The sequence below is a fragment of the Leucoraja erinacea genome, chromosome 7 (assembly GCF_028641065.1).
Source record: "Leucoraja erinacea ecotype New England chromosome 7, Leri_hhj_1, whole genome shotgun sequence".
NCBI classification, from domain to species: domain Eukaryota; kingdom Metazoa; phylum Chordata; class Chondrichthyes; order Rajiformes; family Rajidae; genus Leucoraja; species Leucoraja erinaceus.
The window spans coordinates 9943024-9959570 of record NC_073383.1 but is presented as its reverse complement, the minus strand read 5'-3'; the positions used below and the strand labels follow the sequence as shown (position 1 = coordinate 9959570).

Genomic DNA, 16547 nt, shown 5'->3' with positions numbered 1-16547 from the left:
AGCGAAGGAGAGGGAAGAGAGATACAAGACAGAGTACATGTTAAAAGCCTGAATTTAAATGCTGATTTAGCAAACGTAATCATCTTTACCTTAAAAAGACACAAAGTGCTGAAGTAACTCAGCGGGTCAGGCAGCTTCTCCAGAAAACATGGATAGATTACATTTTAGATTAGGATCCTTCTTCAGACTGATTGTGGGTGGGGCGGGGGGGGGGGGGGAAGAAAACTGGAAGAGAGGTTGAAGAGCTTCTTCTCCTGGCACGAGCTTATTTCTTCTCTCTTCCACCTACATTTCTTCAAACCTTTTATCCTCACAGTTTCTGTATTTTTATCTCTGACCTTTGTCCAACCATCTGCCTATCAACCTCCACCCCCACAATCAGTCTGAGGAAGAAGGGCCTGACCTGAAACGTCAGGTGGAGTTAGTAGTGCAGGGTGGACAATATAATTTGCAGTCAACATTTTACATTTGTCCGTTTTAGTAGTAAAGCCTAAAGCATACTCATGATTTTACAATAAAACACCTTGCTAATGAAAGCACCATGACCTCCAAGAATCTGAAGAAGGGTTTCGACCCAAACCATCACCTGTCCATGTTCTCCAGAGATGCTGCCTGCCCCGCTGAGTTATTCCAGCACTTTGCGTCCTTATTTGTACACCAGCATCTTGCAGTTCCTTGTTTCTGCATCTCTATCTTCACAAGGTTTGAAAATAGCTTAAGAGTAGGTGGGTCGTTCAATAGAATATAATTTATATTAAATTAAATGATCATTCAATATTGAACATAGATTTGTGCTTTAATATAGCATTTTATTTGCTGGATTTACTTTTCATTTGCCATAGATACATTAGCTGCAATGAATGTGAACATTTAGTTCTGGAAGGATGGTTTCCAGGGTGCAATTGAAAAAAAGAATCACAAAACAATGCAATGTAAAAAAAATGGTAAGGGACTAGAGAAAATAAATAATGCATACTTTGAATGTATGATAAGTATCACAGCAGCAAACTCCTGAAGAGAGGCTGGAAGTGAGCTTTAAGCATTGACAGACCTGGAACAACATTATTTTAAGCTTGTCTTTTAAGATATGGAGGAAGAACAAAGTGTAGATTGCAACCCTTTATTATTTAGCAGAAGCTGAGTGCAAGCTATTAGGAACCAGATAAGGAAAGCACTGGGATAGTAGGGTCAATGTAACCCATGGTACATCTCTTGGACCTTGTATGCACCAGCAGAGCATGCTGAATGTTAGCGTTTTTAGTTTAATGGCTCAATAATTCCGAATCTTGCCCAGAAAATTTATCACCTGTATGGGGTGACGCCTGTATGATCATGAGCCCAACGAGTTGTACCTTTTTTCTGGTCGCCGCTGGATTTTCAATATGGCGACCTGCTGCGACCTATGACGGGTGCCGGCAGTCGCCAAAAAAATTGCGTAAGTAGGACAGGCCCGTAATTGCTGCAACCCTTTGGACATCTGTTTACTTTGCAACTGTCTGTACAAAGATGAATACATGAAAATATAGAAGTAGATACGCCAAGCATGAATGATGTGAGGAAGCTCTTAATATGATACTGTTGTGGGATGGTTTCTGGGACTTCACTGCAAACTCAAAACTGTGCACGTGTAATTGAAATATAATTCCAACTCATTCTGAAGGTGAGCAGATGTTACCTTTTGAAGATTTCTGCAATATTGTGTAAATCTGGCCTTGCCTCTCATCGCGATTTCTGGTAACATTTTATGAAATGCCACATTCACAAGGCAAAAGGGGTATTTTTATACACAAACTAAATGTGGGGAAAATATATCTAATTGTTATGGTACAGCAAATTTGCATATTTTCAATTATGAGACTTACTGCAATGCATACTAAAATATAAGGTAAATCTATATTAATAAAATGCAGCAGTTATGCAGAAGATATGACTCGACTTGGGAACAGGATGTAACCCCTTGAGTCTGCACTGTCATTCAATAAGTTATATCTGATCCAATCATGGCCTCAACTCCACTTTCCTACTTGTTCATCGTTACCCTTTGTATCCCTGTAGTGCAAGAATCTGTAGTGCAAGAATGCATTCCATGACTCATTTTCTCCAACTTTCTGGTTTGAGAAATCCAAAGTTTTCCCTCTAAGAGAAGAAATCTCTCCCAAGCTCAGTCTTAAATGGGTGATCACATGCCCAGAAGCCATGCTCTCTAGTTCAAATTTCCCTCAGGAGGTTAAACATCTCTAAACAGCTACCATGACAATTCCCCTCAGAATCTTTTATGTTTCAATAACAAATATCTCTCCCTAACTTTTAGCAGATGCCTAGTGGGAAACTGTAACATGCATTTGCATTATATTCAGAACAGATATTGAGAGGCAATTGTTGGCTTCATCCAATTGGTGCATTATAAATTTAATAGGTTCCTGAAATGTATTAATCAAGTTAAATTATCCCAAGTTCACTGTCATGTTTTCTTACAGTTGTAACGGTGAATTGGAAGACCAGTTTTTTAAATCTCAGGCCTTACAATGAGCCACTGTGCATCTTGCACAAGGCAGATTCAATTTGGTATTGTAAGCATCTCTAAACGTCCTCAAATGTCCTCAAATGACACCTTGCGTGAAATACCAGGATGATAGACAATAGACAATAGGTGCAGGAGTAGGCCATTCGGCCCTTCGAGCCAACACCGGTATTCAATGTGATCATGGCTGATCATCTCCAATCAGTACCCCGTTCCTGCCTTCTCCCCATATCCCCGACTCCGCTATTTTTAAGAGCCCTATCTAGCTCTCTCTTGAAAGCATCCAGAGAACCTGCCTCAGATGGGGCAGATGGGGCTCTTGAAAGCATCCAGAGAATTCCACAGACTCACCACTCCCTGTGAGAAAAAGTGTTTCCTCGTCTCCGTTCTAAATGACTTACTCCTTATTCTTAAACTGTGGCCCCTGGTTCTGGACTCCCCAACATCGGGAACATGTTTCCTGCCTCTAGTGTGTCCAAACCCTTAACAATCTTATATGTTTCAATGAGATGTCCTCTCATCCTTCTAAACTCCAGAGTGTACAAGCCCAGGTGCTCCATTCTCTCAGCATATGACAGTCCCGCCATCCCGGGAATTAACCTTGTAAACCTACGCTGCACTCCCTCAATAGCAAGAATGTCCTTCCTCAAATTAGGGGAATGATATGGGAGACATAGTTCTATGAGCTTCAACTTCCTTGGTGTTAGTATAACCTGATATTTTATATAAAATGTATATATTTTTATGGCAGAGATAGATAGATTCTTGATTAGTACAGGTGTCAGAGGTTATGGGGAGAAGGCAGGAGAATGGGGTTAGGGGGGAGAGATAGATCAGCCAAGATTGAATGGTGGATATGACTTGATGGGCCGAATGGCCTAATTCTTCTCCTATCACTTATGACCTTGTAACCTTGGCGTGGTCCAACCACATTGATGCGACAGCCAAGAAGACACGCCAGCGTCTCTACTTCCTGAGGAGACTGAGGAAATTTGTCATGAATTCAATTACTTTTACAATCTTCTACAGATCCGCTATAGAAAGCACACTGGTGGGTTGCATCATAGCCTTGTTTGGGAACAGGGTTGGCTGATTGCAGACAGTTGTAGAGGTAGCCTGGTCCATCACACGGATCAGACTTCCCACCATCGATCCCATCTGCACTTAATGCTGCCTCGGAAAGGCAGGGAACATAATCAAAGACTTGACCTACCCTGACATTCCTTCACCCTGCACCCATCCAGCAGAAGGTACAGAGGCCGCCAGGCTCGGGAACAGCTTCTTCCATCTGTTATCAGACTTCTGAATGATCCTTCCATAGGCTACAGTACAGTACTGTCCGATTCACCTCAACCTCAAATGTAACGTTGGACTTTGTGGAATTGATGCGCTACAATGCTGAGAACAATATTTTGCAATCTGTATCTTTCCCTTTCCTCTACCTATTGTACTTGAGTTTACCTTAATTGAATTGATGTACGGTATATCTCGTCTGTTTAGATAGCAGGCAAAACAAAGCTTTTCACTGTACTTTGGTAAACATGATAATAATAAACCTAAATCTAAGGTAACCTAAACCAGGATATTGTATACATCAACTTTGTCATTTCCCCTTGACTTTGCACCAAATTTAATGTTTCAAATGAGCCACTACAGGCTTATGTGGATTTAGACATGTCGACAAAAAATTATTTGTGAGGTGCTTGATCATTGCAATCACAGTGGCAACTGTTTCCTGCTTTTGGTTCGCCTTGGAAAGGACATTTTATTTTTCTTGTTGGTAATTTCTCCTGCCTTAATCTCTTTTTTGTGATAGGCCGACATTGCCTTCTCTCACTTGTGGAATAGGTCTGCTACCAGAGCAGCCTACAAAGTAATAGCATTTGCAGCATTCCTGTAAACAACAAACAGACTGCAGTATTTTCTATTTTGTCCCACAATGTAAATTTGAGTGTAATTGAAGTACACCAAAATTATAAGTTTTATTACAGCTTTTAGTTTTTGTTTTTGATTTCTAATATCTGTTTGCTCCAACAATTTTTTTTACCTATGTTTATTTTCAGTGGAACAAGAAAAATCTATGGGAGTGTATTTGACTAATTTCCAAAGTGACAAAAAACATTATAGTTACACTTGTAGAATTCTACTTGTAGAATTGAACTCTCTCATCCCAGTGAGAGAGGGATATAAGCTGTTAGGATTTTCAAGTATAATAATAATCAGTGAACATAGATTTTCTGATTGTACATTTGGCTTGAACAATTGTTAATTGCCCCTGGTGGTTTGAGCTTCTCTGCACAATGAAATAGCAACTTGCATTTATGGATGTCTTTAATGTGGGAAAGCATCCAGGATGTAATATCAAAAAGATGTTTAAGCAAAGGAGAAAGCCTTAAGGGCCTGTCCTACTTGGCGATTTTTTCGGCGTCTGCCGGCATCATTGACTGACGTATCAAGTCACCGAAAAATTAGCGGCGTGATGTGGCCGTGACGCAGCGTGTTGACGTATGAGTTGTGATGTATTTTCAAGTGTCGCAACATTTCTTTTTTGTTGCCGCTGGATTTTGAAATGTTCAAAATCTTTTGGCGACCCTGATATGACGCCGGCAGTCGCCGAAAATATCGCCAAGTGGAACAGGGCCCTTTAGACATTTGTGTGACCAAGGGAGTGGGAGACGGGATCCTTGTGCATCTTTATCAAATACGGGTGCTGAGCATTTAAATGTACGCAAAGGGTGAGATGGTGGCAATTTCAGGGCTTGATGCTCAGGCAACTATAAGGGAAGTGGGGTAGAGAGGTGCAGAAGAGGTCACATTAAAAGGAATGGAGAATTCAGGACTTCAGCAAGAGATGAGAAAATCTAAAGGCATGAAGGAATTTAAACATGAGGATTATAACTTGCAGTTGAAGCGGGAGAATGAGTGTTAATACAGAACACTATTGGACACTGGTGCCACAGTTCAGGGTGAACTGCAGGTGAAAGGTAGGAGGGCAGTTAGGGAACATTGCACGAGTTGGCTGTGGAAGCAACAGACACGGATGTCGATTCCAGAGGGACATTGGCTGAGATAAGGTGTGTGGCTTTGTGGAGGTGGAAGTAAGTGGTCTTTGGGAAGGAATGGATGAGGCCAGAATCCTGGGATGCTGAGGTTGTGGACAGTCTGGATCAGTCATAGGCCATGAATGAGGATGAGGAGAATAATTCTGACGATTAGTAGGACAAACATGCAGAGGCTAGAAGAATATGGGGCAAACGCAGGTAGGTGTGAGTAGTGTAGATGGGGCACATTGGTCGGCGTGGGCAAGTTGGGCCCAAGGGCGTGTTTCCACACTGTATAACTCTATGACTCTAGGTTGCAGTGTGGATGTAGGCATTGGTTGGGCTTCAGAAGTAGTGCAGAAACAGGGTTGACTGGTATCAGGGTTGGCACATGAATGTGAGCCAGCCTCAATCCCTATCTTTGAGATGACGTTGCCAAACATTCGAGTGAGCAAGACGAGGGGACTGGGCATCCTTGTGGGTCTCTTGAGGCAATGGTGCAGCAGCAGGTAATTAAGATGAGTCCATAAAGACTGTTGGTACACAAAAATGCTGGAGAAACTCGGCGGGTGCAGCAGCATCTATGGAGCGAAGGAGATAGGCAACGTTTCGGGCCGAAACCCTTCTTCAGACTTCCCATAAAGACTGTTGATCACCCATTCACACTAGGTCTATGCTATCCCACTTTCTCATTAACTCCCTACACATTGGGGGCAATTTACAGAGGGCTTCTCTGCACAATGAAATAGATGAAACAACCTACAAACCGGCACGTTTTGGGAATGTGGGAGGAAGCCCGAGGAAACCCACATGACCACAGGGAGAAGGTGCAAACTCCATACAGACGGAACCTGAGAGCAGGATCGAACCTGGGTGTTGAGCGTTCCCAACGTGCTGCCCTTGTCGTGGAATAATTGAGAGAAAAGTATCAAACGCTGGATTAACGGGGATTAAGAGGTGGCTGGAAGGCTAGGGGCACAATCTAAAGAAGTAAACAAATATGTGGAATTAAAAAGCTGCTTTTGAAAATTTGAATTTTCTTTAGATTAAAGGACCATATAATAAGAAAGGCATTGCAGTTAAATAAACATCAGGACTTTAAAAGTAATTTTTCTTTAATTAAGTGATTGCCTGGTTGACTGCAAGTTCAACTTGAGTGTGTTTGTACACAGGTCTGTTCCCAGATGTAGGAGGAGGTTACTTCTTGCCAAGACTGGAAGGGAAACTTGGCTTGTTTCTTGCCTTGACAGGATTTAGAATTAAAGGGAGAGATGTGCAAGAAGCTGGAATTGCGACTCACTTTGTAAAGTCTGAGAAGGTAATCTTGATTTTTTTTTTTGTTACATTGACGAAGTAAAATTCGGAACGAAAGCTGGGAACAATTATGTGGGAATATGACCTATGCGGTTGCCTTATTTAACTTTCAGAGACTAAGGTGATAATTGCTGCACAAACATCAGATTTGGCAAACAAACTCCTTCAGGAGAGCCAAGCTGATGTAGTTATACGTTTGCCAAGAACACTAACTACTGTGTTGAAGATGAACTTGTTCAATGCACTGAATTTAACAAAAAAAATTACAATGTCAAGAATTTTTGTTTCCAAAATCTTGGTTGAAACAATATAGTTTTTCTCTTATTTGTAAACCCAGTGCAAATCCCCTGGAATTTTGAAAGTGGATTCTCCCTTGAAGGCGAAACAATAAATCTTAGGATCCATGTTTATGTTGGCTGGAAATTGGTTGTGGGTTTAGTTTACAAAGCACAAAAGCGGAATATTTTTGAGTGATTAAAACACAGTTCTAACTGAGCAACAGTCTGAAAGGCCCTGTCTTTATGTTAGAAATATGGGGTCAGTCTTTCTGGAAAGGAAATCTTATCATTAATAAAGTAACATTTGCCATTTAACAGCAAGTGGAGCTTTTTTGTTGTGGAGTCTTCATAAATATCAAAATCCAGCAGCTGAATCCCTTCAAAAGACTCTGATTGTGACAACAGTATTTGACCTCAGGTTTAGACTGAGGCATAATTTTGTTCGGGAAATTGAGCAAAAGTTCTATACTTTTTCTATGAACTCAGAGCGTAGGGCGTTTTGTATCCACCTGATAATTCCTCAGTTGAATGCTTCATCCAGTGGGTAGTGCCTGATAGTGCAGCGCTCTCTCCGTTCTGTGAGTGTCAGCAGCTGTCAGAATTAAATTCTTCTTGACAATGCTCTGTCCAACTTTCCATTTCATCTATATCCTGTTGTCGATTTTGACTACTTTCCTTGATTTCCACGACACCACAAACTTCCTGTCTTCTGCGAACTCTCTAATAACACCTCCTACTTTAATATATATCCAAAACAACAACTCTGATTCCTAAAGTCAAAGATTTCCAATTGGAATAACATCCTACCAACACTTCCCACTGCATCCTATCACCAAGCCAATGCTGGATCCAATTGCCGTTGCCGAACCAGCAGGTCGAGGAACAGCTTCTTTCCGGCGGCTGTCACTCTACTCAACAACGTACCTCGGTGACTACCAATCACCACCACCCCCCCCCCCCCCCCGGACACTTTTTTTTTTTTATTCAAATCGTTTGCTATTTCGCTCTTCAAGGGAGATGCTAAATGCATTTCGTTGTCTCTGTACTGTACACTGACAATGACAATTAAAATTGAATTTGAATCTGAATCTGAATTAGCCAGCTCATCTTGGATCTCATGTATCTTCATATTCTGGCCCAGCTGACCATGTGGGTCCTTGTAGCAGATTTTATAATTAATTTAATTTCAAAAATATAATTAAAATTGTATTACCTCCATGATCTTGGCTTGTTTTGCCTAAAAATCATATAATAGCTTTGAAGCACAAATGGAACGATTCAATAAGAAATTTGATCAGTTCTGACCATTTATCGATTCGTACCAGGAATTGATATAAAGTGTTAAAGCTGCATGTTCAAAATGCACTGGATCAAAACCAGCTAGTTGCTGAACAGTAAATTTGTCTCTTAATGTAATCGCCATAGCTCAGATATCGACCATTAACTGCCAGAATACAATGCTGAATCAGATTTTTAAACATACAGGAGAAGTGTTCCATTCTATAAGTGTAATACAAATTTCTGCTTTCGCAGTACAAAATGTATTTAAAAGCATTTTTCCATCTCCTATGCATTTCTGATGGACCAATTCTCATGAGATGGATTCCGAGAAATCTGATGAAGTGTTAGTAATGACCTGGCAACTGTCTGCACTTCGAACACAGCACTTTAGCAGTTCAAGTTTTGCATTTGGCTCTTCAGAGTGACCAGGTAAACAAAAAGACCTGTGAACTCAACAGCATAAAACCTACTCGTCTAGAAGTTCTGCCTTGCTTTAAAAACATCGTTAAACCATAGGCGCATTACGCATGAGCTTCTGGGGTTCACAGATATTATATAAAGGCTTTGAAAACATGCGCACGAGCTTGAGTTTGATTGTTTTTTGAGGGTTAGCTAAGATCAATGAAGGCAGAACAGTAGATGCTGTTTATATGGATTCAAATAAGGGAGTATACAAATTATATTTCTTCATTTGTCTCAATGTATTGATACTGAATTTCTTTTTTTTTTTAAGATTCCTGCTTTGGAGCAAGATTTGGTGTCTCTAAAGTCTCCTTCAAAAGAGGATGTTGCAGATTTAATAAATTCATATCATATGAAGGTACAATGATCTCGGATAATGTGTGTTTTCCCTTTCTATGTCATGACATGGCCACTGCTTTTGCATCGGTTTTCTTAGCCCAGTGGGTCTAATTGGAACACTTTGTCTTGTGGCCTCGATAATAGGTTAAATAGAGACACAACGAACTGCAGATGCTCGTTTACAAAAAAAATCTAAGTGCTGGAGTAACTCAATAAATATTCTCTCGCGTTCTTCCAGCCTCAGTCAAAAGCTTTAAAGCAAAAGACGCAGCCCTGCATGACAGACCGAACGTTCCACAGAGAAGATCAAACTTGTCACCTTCACAACATTAAATTATATGTTTATGCCTCAGCATCAAGTGCGTGACCTTTCATATTTTCATTTGTGAACTACAGGTTTTTGCAGTGGTGTGTCCCCTGACTATTTTCATGCTCCTGTTACTTCCCCAGCTACTCGTGGCTCTGAGAATTAGTCGCATTTGTAATTACAGATGTTGCTTGCTGCAGATAATGGTGACTATTACCTCTGAATATCAGTACATTGTTCCCACACCCTAAGCTTAATATACAAGAAACATCAATATACTGCTCCTCATTATACTACAGTTTTGGACCATGTTATAATACTGTGGGTATTATAACATGGTCCAAGATAGTTTGGTTTAGAGATACAACATGGAAACAGGTGCTTGAGCTCACCAAGTCCACACTGACCATCGATCACTCGTTCACACTAGATCTATGTTATTCCACTTTCTCATCTATTCCCTACATACTAGGGGGGAAATTAACAAGAGATTAATTAACCCAGGAACCCTCGCATCTTTGGGATGTGGCAGGAAACCAGAGCACCTGGCGGAAACCCATATGGTCGCAGGTAGAACATGCAAACTCCACACAGATGGCACCCAAGCTCAGGATCAATCCAGGTCTCTGGTGCTGTAAGGCTGCACTGTGCCTCCCAGAAATTTGCATATATCATGCGTATTAAAGTTGGCTTCAATACCTGCATTACACACTGTGGTTGTCATCATATTTGCTTTACATATGGTCTGAAGAAGGGTCTCGACCCAAAACGTCATCCATTCCTTCTCTCCAAATATCTTGCGTGTCCCGCTGAGTTACTCCAGCATTTTGTGTCTATCTTCAGTGTAAACCAGCATCTGCAGTTCCATCCTACACATTACATATTTGTTCATCTAAGTAGATGAGGTTTTCCATTTTCTTTTATATTGCTTTGTAAATGCTCCTATTTATGTTTTATCATGGGTTGACCAACTCTGCCATTGATAGCATAAAAATCTTCCAATGGGCAGGAATTCAAATATCTCCTCACTCACCTCCATCCAGGGAGCTAAACAGCCTCTTCAGATGAGACAGATTCACATGCGCCTCATCCATCTCGTCCACTGCATATAGTGCTCTTGATGTGGCCTCCTCTACATTAGTTTGACTCAGTGCAGGATAGGAAACCACTTTGCTGAGTATCTGCACTTTGTCCGCAGTGGCCATCTGGAGCTCCTGGTTGCCGGCCATTTTAACTCCACCCCCCATTCCCACACTGACCTGTCTGTACTCTGCACCTCCATTGCCATGGTGAGACCAAACTAGTGGAAAAGCCCCTCGTATTCTGCCTGGCTAGTCTACAACTGAGTGACATGAACATTGAATTGTACAGTTTCATGTAACTGTCTGTTTCTCTCTCCTTCTGATCTACCCAGGCCCTCTCGCACTCAGCCCTCTGACCCCCAGTTTCTTTCCTCTCCCCCATCTATTCCATCTGACCATCACCCACACACTCGTTCCATTGGAGCCTCCATCCTAAATGCCCACTATTCCCACCAACCTGTATCCCCACTATTTCCATCTGCTCACCATCCCTTCCTTACTCGGTTCCAGTCCCCACCTTCCTTTCTTATCCAATTCCATTACCTGCAGCTCTGTGTTGTCTCCACTTACCGCCTCCCAGCTACTGTCGTCATCTCCACCCTTCCTACTCCATCCCACTACAATCTCCCAATCAATCCCTTCTCACTTGGATCTACAAACTACTTGCTTGCTCTTGCCCTACTCTTCCCCTTCACCTCTTTATATTTGGCTACCTATCCTATGTTCCTCTAGCCTAAATGAAGAGTATCAACTTGAGATGTCAACCCATAATGTCAAGGATCCCCCTGCAGGTCCTACCTGACCCGTTGAGTTCCTCCAGCAGCTTGTGTTCCCCTCTTGATTCCGACGTTTGTGGTCTCCATTTTTGTGTATCCATTTTTTATGCATTGTTAATGCCTACTAGAAAGCAGACACAAAATGCTGGAGTAACTCAACAGGTGAGGCAACATCTATGAAGAGAAGGAATGGGCGACAATTCGGGTCGAGACCCTTCTTCAGACCCTTCATCAGACCCTGAAGAATGGTCTCTACCCAAAACGTCACCTATTCCCTTTTCTCCAGAGATGCTGTCTGACCCGCTGAGTTACCCCAGGCATTTTGTGTCTATCTTCGAATGAAACCAACATCTGCAGTTCCTTACTAAGCAAATAGCCTGTTTTACATTGCCTTACCATGTTTAACTATTTTTTTTTAAACAATAACTTGCTGCTATGGCATCATTTATTTTTCATTAGAAAATCTGCTGATTCTGTGCAGTTGTGAAAATTGGAAATTAATCTTCTGATACTTCACACTTAAAATATGAACAGTAAACTATTACAATACAGTTGCTATAGACCTGGAAAACTGAATAAGCAAAAATATTTATTTTTCCATTTTCTTTTAACAGTGCAAAGCCGATGATCAATTTGTCTTAGCAGAGCATATGGACAAGATTAATAGGTACTGTTCTATCTGGGAAGTCCATTAGTATGCAGATGTTGTCGTGCCATAGTTGCCATTTACTGCTTTAACACTCTAACACTGCAACAAGCCTATCATGTGTACATTCCCTTTCTGCATGTTAAACAGGAACTATTTGGACAAAATATGCATTTTATATATGTACATTCAATGCTTTATGCAAGCAATTGTCCTAATTGAGGATAACACTTACTGTCAATGCATTATCGGTAATTAAAGAGTTGTAGTTCTTAAAATTCACTAACTGCATTAAATTTATTGAATTTATCCACTCCATTAGTTTGTCATCTCCTCCCTCTACACCCTCCGCATCTCCGAGTTAATGTTTGGATTCATGGTGTAATGAGGCAATGTAGATACTCCCATGCCTGATGTTGCTACTGTATGATGACCCCCAAATGATAACTGTGGGTGCAGCTGGATAATGGCACATATCCTCTATCTCAACTCACACTTCCTGCCGCATAAAACTTTAGATGGCAGGTGAATTGTAAATTATTTTTAAATCCTCTGGGAGCTCATTCCATGTTTGCACCATCCTCTGTGTGGAAAAGTTGCCCTCCAGCTCCCCTCTTGCCTTAAATTATGCACTGGGGAAATGCATCTGTGGCTATTCACCCAACCTATGTCCAGTTTGATTTAATAAACATCTACCCGGCCTCCCCTCAGCCTCCTATGTTCAAGGAAAAAAGATCCTGTCTATCCAACCTCTCCTTGTAACTCAAACCCTCCAGATCCTGATAACATCCTAATAAATCTTTTTAGCACTCTTTCCAGTTTAATGACATTGTTTCCTATAGCAGGTCAACCAGAACTGTGCACAGTACTCAAAATGTGGCCTTGCCAATGTCTTGTACAACTGTATTATGATAGCCCAACTCCTGTGCTCAGAAAACTCACTGGTCAAGGCAAGCGTGCCTAGTGTCTTCACCACCCTGCCTTACTGTACTGCCATCTTCATGGAACTGTGTGCATGCACCACCAGGACTCTCTGTACTACAACATTCCCCAGAGACTGACCAATTCCTGTACAAGTCCTGCCCTGGTTTACCTCAAACAACCTGCCTCACTGCCCACTTTTCGTATATTTATTGACCATATTCGCATCCAAATTGTTAATATCAATAATAAACAATTGTGTACCCAGTATTGATCCCTGTAACACAGCACGTGTTACAGGCCTCAAGTCTGATTGACTGGCATTGATAGGCAAATTAAAAGATTGATGTAACTTGATAACTCAATTATGATAAAGAAGTTGTGAATTATTAGTGGGTGAGATGTTTAGAAAATCCTAGTTTATTATCTGATTCCTGCTGAATTTGCTGATCTTCACTGCTTTAGGGAGGTTCATTCCTCCTTGCGTGGGAGTGAAAAGCCAATGAAGTTTCTTCAAAAACTGGGATGTGTCTTTTTTAAAAAGTCCAACCAGAAGGGTGGCCACGGTGGCGCAGTAGTAAAGTTGTTGCCTTACAGCACTTACAGCGCCAGAGACTTGGGTTCAATCTTGACTATGGGTGCTGTCTGTACGGAGTTTGTACGTTCTCCCCGTGACCGCGTGGGTTTTCTCCGAGATCTTTGGTTTCCTCCCACACTCCAAAGACGTACAGGTTTATAGGTTAGTTGGCTTGGTATAAATGTAAATTGACCATAGTGTGTGTAGGATAGTGTTAATGTGTGGGGATCGCTGGTCGGTGCGGACTCGGCGGGCCAAAGGGCCTGTTTCTGCGCTGTATCCGTATACTAAACTAAATGGAATCAAACAAATGAAAATCTTAATTGGTTCAGCATGCCTACCAATCTCACAAGCCATCTTAAAATAATCTATTTCATATATTTTTTAGTTTTGCATTGCTGAACTAACTGGGAAATCTCCCTTATTAAGTCAACTTTAATAATCCAAAATATGTTTGTTTTATATTAAACATTCATGAGCAAACACTGGCCAATCTCCAAACAGCATGCATCATTTTGACCTGCAAAGGTTTCTGGTGTGAGCTTCAAGAGCAGAATTTAAACATGTTTTTTTAATGTGTCGAATAAATGTTTTGTTTTTATAGCATGTTAAATGGCTTGCATTTGCGTTGAGAAAACGTTATGTTCCTTCGGGTGTCATAAAGTTCTCACCTTAGGAATTTATTTTCAAATGCAATTTGACCTCCAGCACTTTCTTGTTTTACACTAACTACTCGTGCAAGCTTAATGTTTTTTTTGAAATATTTAATGATTTAGTGTATAGAGATTTTATCACATTATTGTATGCACAGCTGTTAGGGTTGCAGGTTGGCCAGGTTCCCAAGATTATTTGCAATGGTTAACCACTTGATCAGGTATCGTGCCTGCACAGGTATTATGTCATGTACCAATTTTGATACATTCTGCTTTACAGGTTGTTTAAAACCAACAGTGTCGAGGAAATAATGGAAAATATGAGAGAAGATGGAAGTCCATTTGCTGTTCAACACTTGGAGGTACACAGATAACAGTTATACTTGAGAGATGGTACATTTAATAAAAGCCAAAAGGGCTTTACAGATGCTTCTCCAATTTGATATCAACGCTGATTCACAATGCAATCAGAACCCTTACTGGACAAATATCACTGGATCAGAACTGTAACGCAAATTTCACCATATACCTTTCAATATTTGCTTCATTGTTTATCTTGAAATTAAAATTATTAAATATTGACCATCAATTCCTCCCTTTCTACACAAACAGATCCGCCTTATGCTGGAATATGTTTCCATCTTTCTCAAATTGCTTTGTGAATATTTTCTCATGTACATTTCTAGACAGTTGGTGTGTTCAGTTACTGACCTAATGGCTAAGCCAGATCTTATTACTCAGGAAGGTGGGGGGGGGGGGGGGGGGGGGAGAAGAGAGAGAGTAAGAATGTAGATCATTCGCAAACTGACTGTTATCATTGGAACCTAGCTGCACTTTAATATTGCTGTAATTTTGTTGTGTTTGCCTCGAGGTACTTTACTGATGCCCCAAGTTTATCCCACATGTATGTTAAGCTCTGCCAAAGCTGGAAATGGGATAGATTGTGTAGCCTCCCCCTCTTTTGGTTGTCTAATTGACCACTGCTATTAGCCATGTAATGGAAAAGCAGAGCTGATTATCTGTGACCTCCTTCTCTTTTGCATGGACCATTCATGAAGCACAACATTTTATTTTACCATTTCAACAGAATCAATCTGTTGCTAGTGCCTTTTTTGCACTTGATGCTCATGTTTTTAAGTGCATTTACCCTAAATTTCCTCAGTGTGGGAAAGATCACGTCAGCATAAATCGTGTCTAGACATTATGGCACTTCTGCAATAGTTTGGGCTAGTTTTAAAACTCTTGCACTGAAAATAGACCATTGGGAGTCAATGCTAATTGCAGGTCCGATGGAACTCTAAATATTGTAATAAGCTTGTATTTTTGTGTGTATGGACATTAATTGGTACATCTTGAAAACCTTTTTTATATTCACATCATCACTGTACCCTAATTTAGTTATGTACTTTAACACAGAAAGAGATCATGGAGGCACTGAACCAGAAAATAATTTGATATTGTTTTTTATATTATTAAGCAATTTAATATTGGATGACTCACAGGTTGACACTGATTTTAAATGGATATATTTTTTACTTTCGGCCGAAATCAATTCAATATATTTAGATATAATTTTTAAACCTCTGTCTCCTTTAAATAATAGTTTTAAGGTTCTGCCTGTGTGCTGGTTCACAGTAGATTTAATGTTGCTGAAATACAAAAAGGTTTGAGTGTACAATTGAGAGAAGAAACACTTTTCAAATGGATTTGAATGAATGAATAGGTTTATTGGCCAAGTATTCACATACAAGGAATTTGCCTTGGTGCTCCGCCCGCAAGTGACAACATGATATACAGTGAGGAATGACACATTAAACATTAATAATAAAACATTATCGATTAAACATGTGAATTAAATAAAATACCAGAGCCAAAGGAGGCTACAGATTTTTTGTTTTTGAGTATAGTTACTACTCGTGGAGAAAAAACTGTTTTTATGTCTGGCGGTGGCAGCTTTGACAGTCCGGAGTCGCCTTCCAGAGGGAAGTGATTCAAAGAGTTTATGGCCTCGGTGAGAGGGGTCAGAGATGATCTTACCCACTCGCTTCCTGGCCCTTGCAGTGTACAGTTCATCAATGGAGGGAAGGTTGCAGCCAACAACCTTCTCAGCTGATCGGACGATTTGCTGCAGTCTCCGGATGTCATGCATGGTGGCTGAGCCAAACCAGACCATGATGGAGAAGGTGTGACAGTAGGCAATAGACGCAGGAGTAGGCCATACGGCCCTTTAAGCCAGCACCGCCATTCAATGTGATCATGGCTGATCATCCACAATCAATATCCCGTTCCTGCCTTCTCCCCATATCCCCAGACTCCACTATCTTCAAGAGCCCTATATAGCTCTCTCTT

At 40.8% G+C, this 16547-nt stretch overlaps 1 protein-coding gene across 2 annotated transcripts in view; it reads left to right on the top strand.

Moving 5' to 3' along the window:
* hibch (3-hydroxyisobutyryl-CoA hydrolase) overlaps positions 1 to 16547 on the top strand; it is a 139387-nt gene that overhangs the window by 96539 nt on the left and 26301 nt on the right. For both annotated transcript variants that reach the window (XM_055637766.1, XM_055637767.1), the window contains exons 8-11: positions 6735 to 6880; positions 9169 to 9255; positions 12016 to 12068; positions 14479 to 14560. In XM_055637766.1, coding sequence (XP_055493741.1) covers positions 6735 to 6880; positions 9169 to 9255; positions 12016 to 12068; positions 14479 to 14560 — 368 coding nt within the window. The remainder of the gene's footprint in view (positions 1 to 6734; positions 6881 to 9168; positions 9256 to 12015; positions 12069 to 14478; positions 14561 to 16547) is intronic.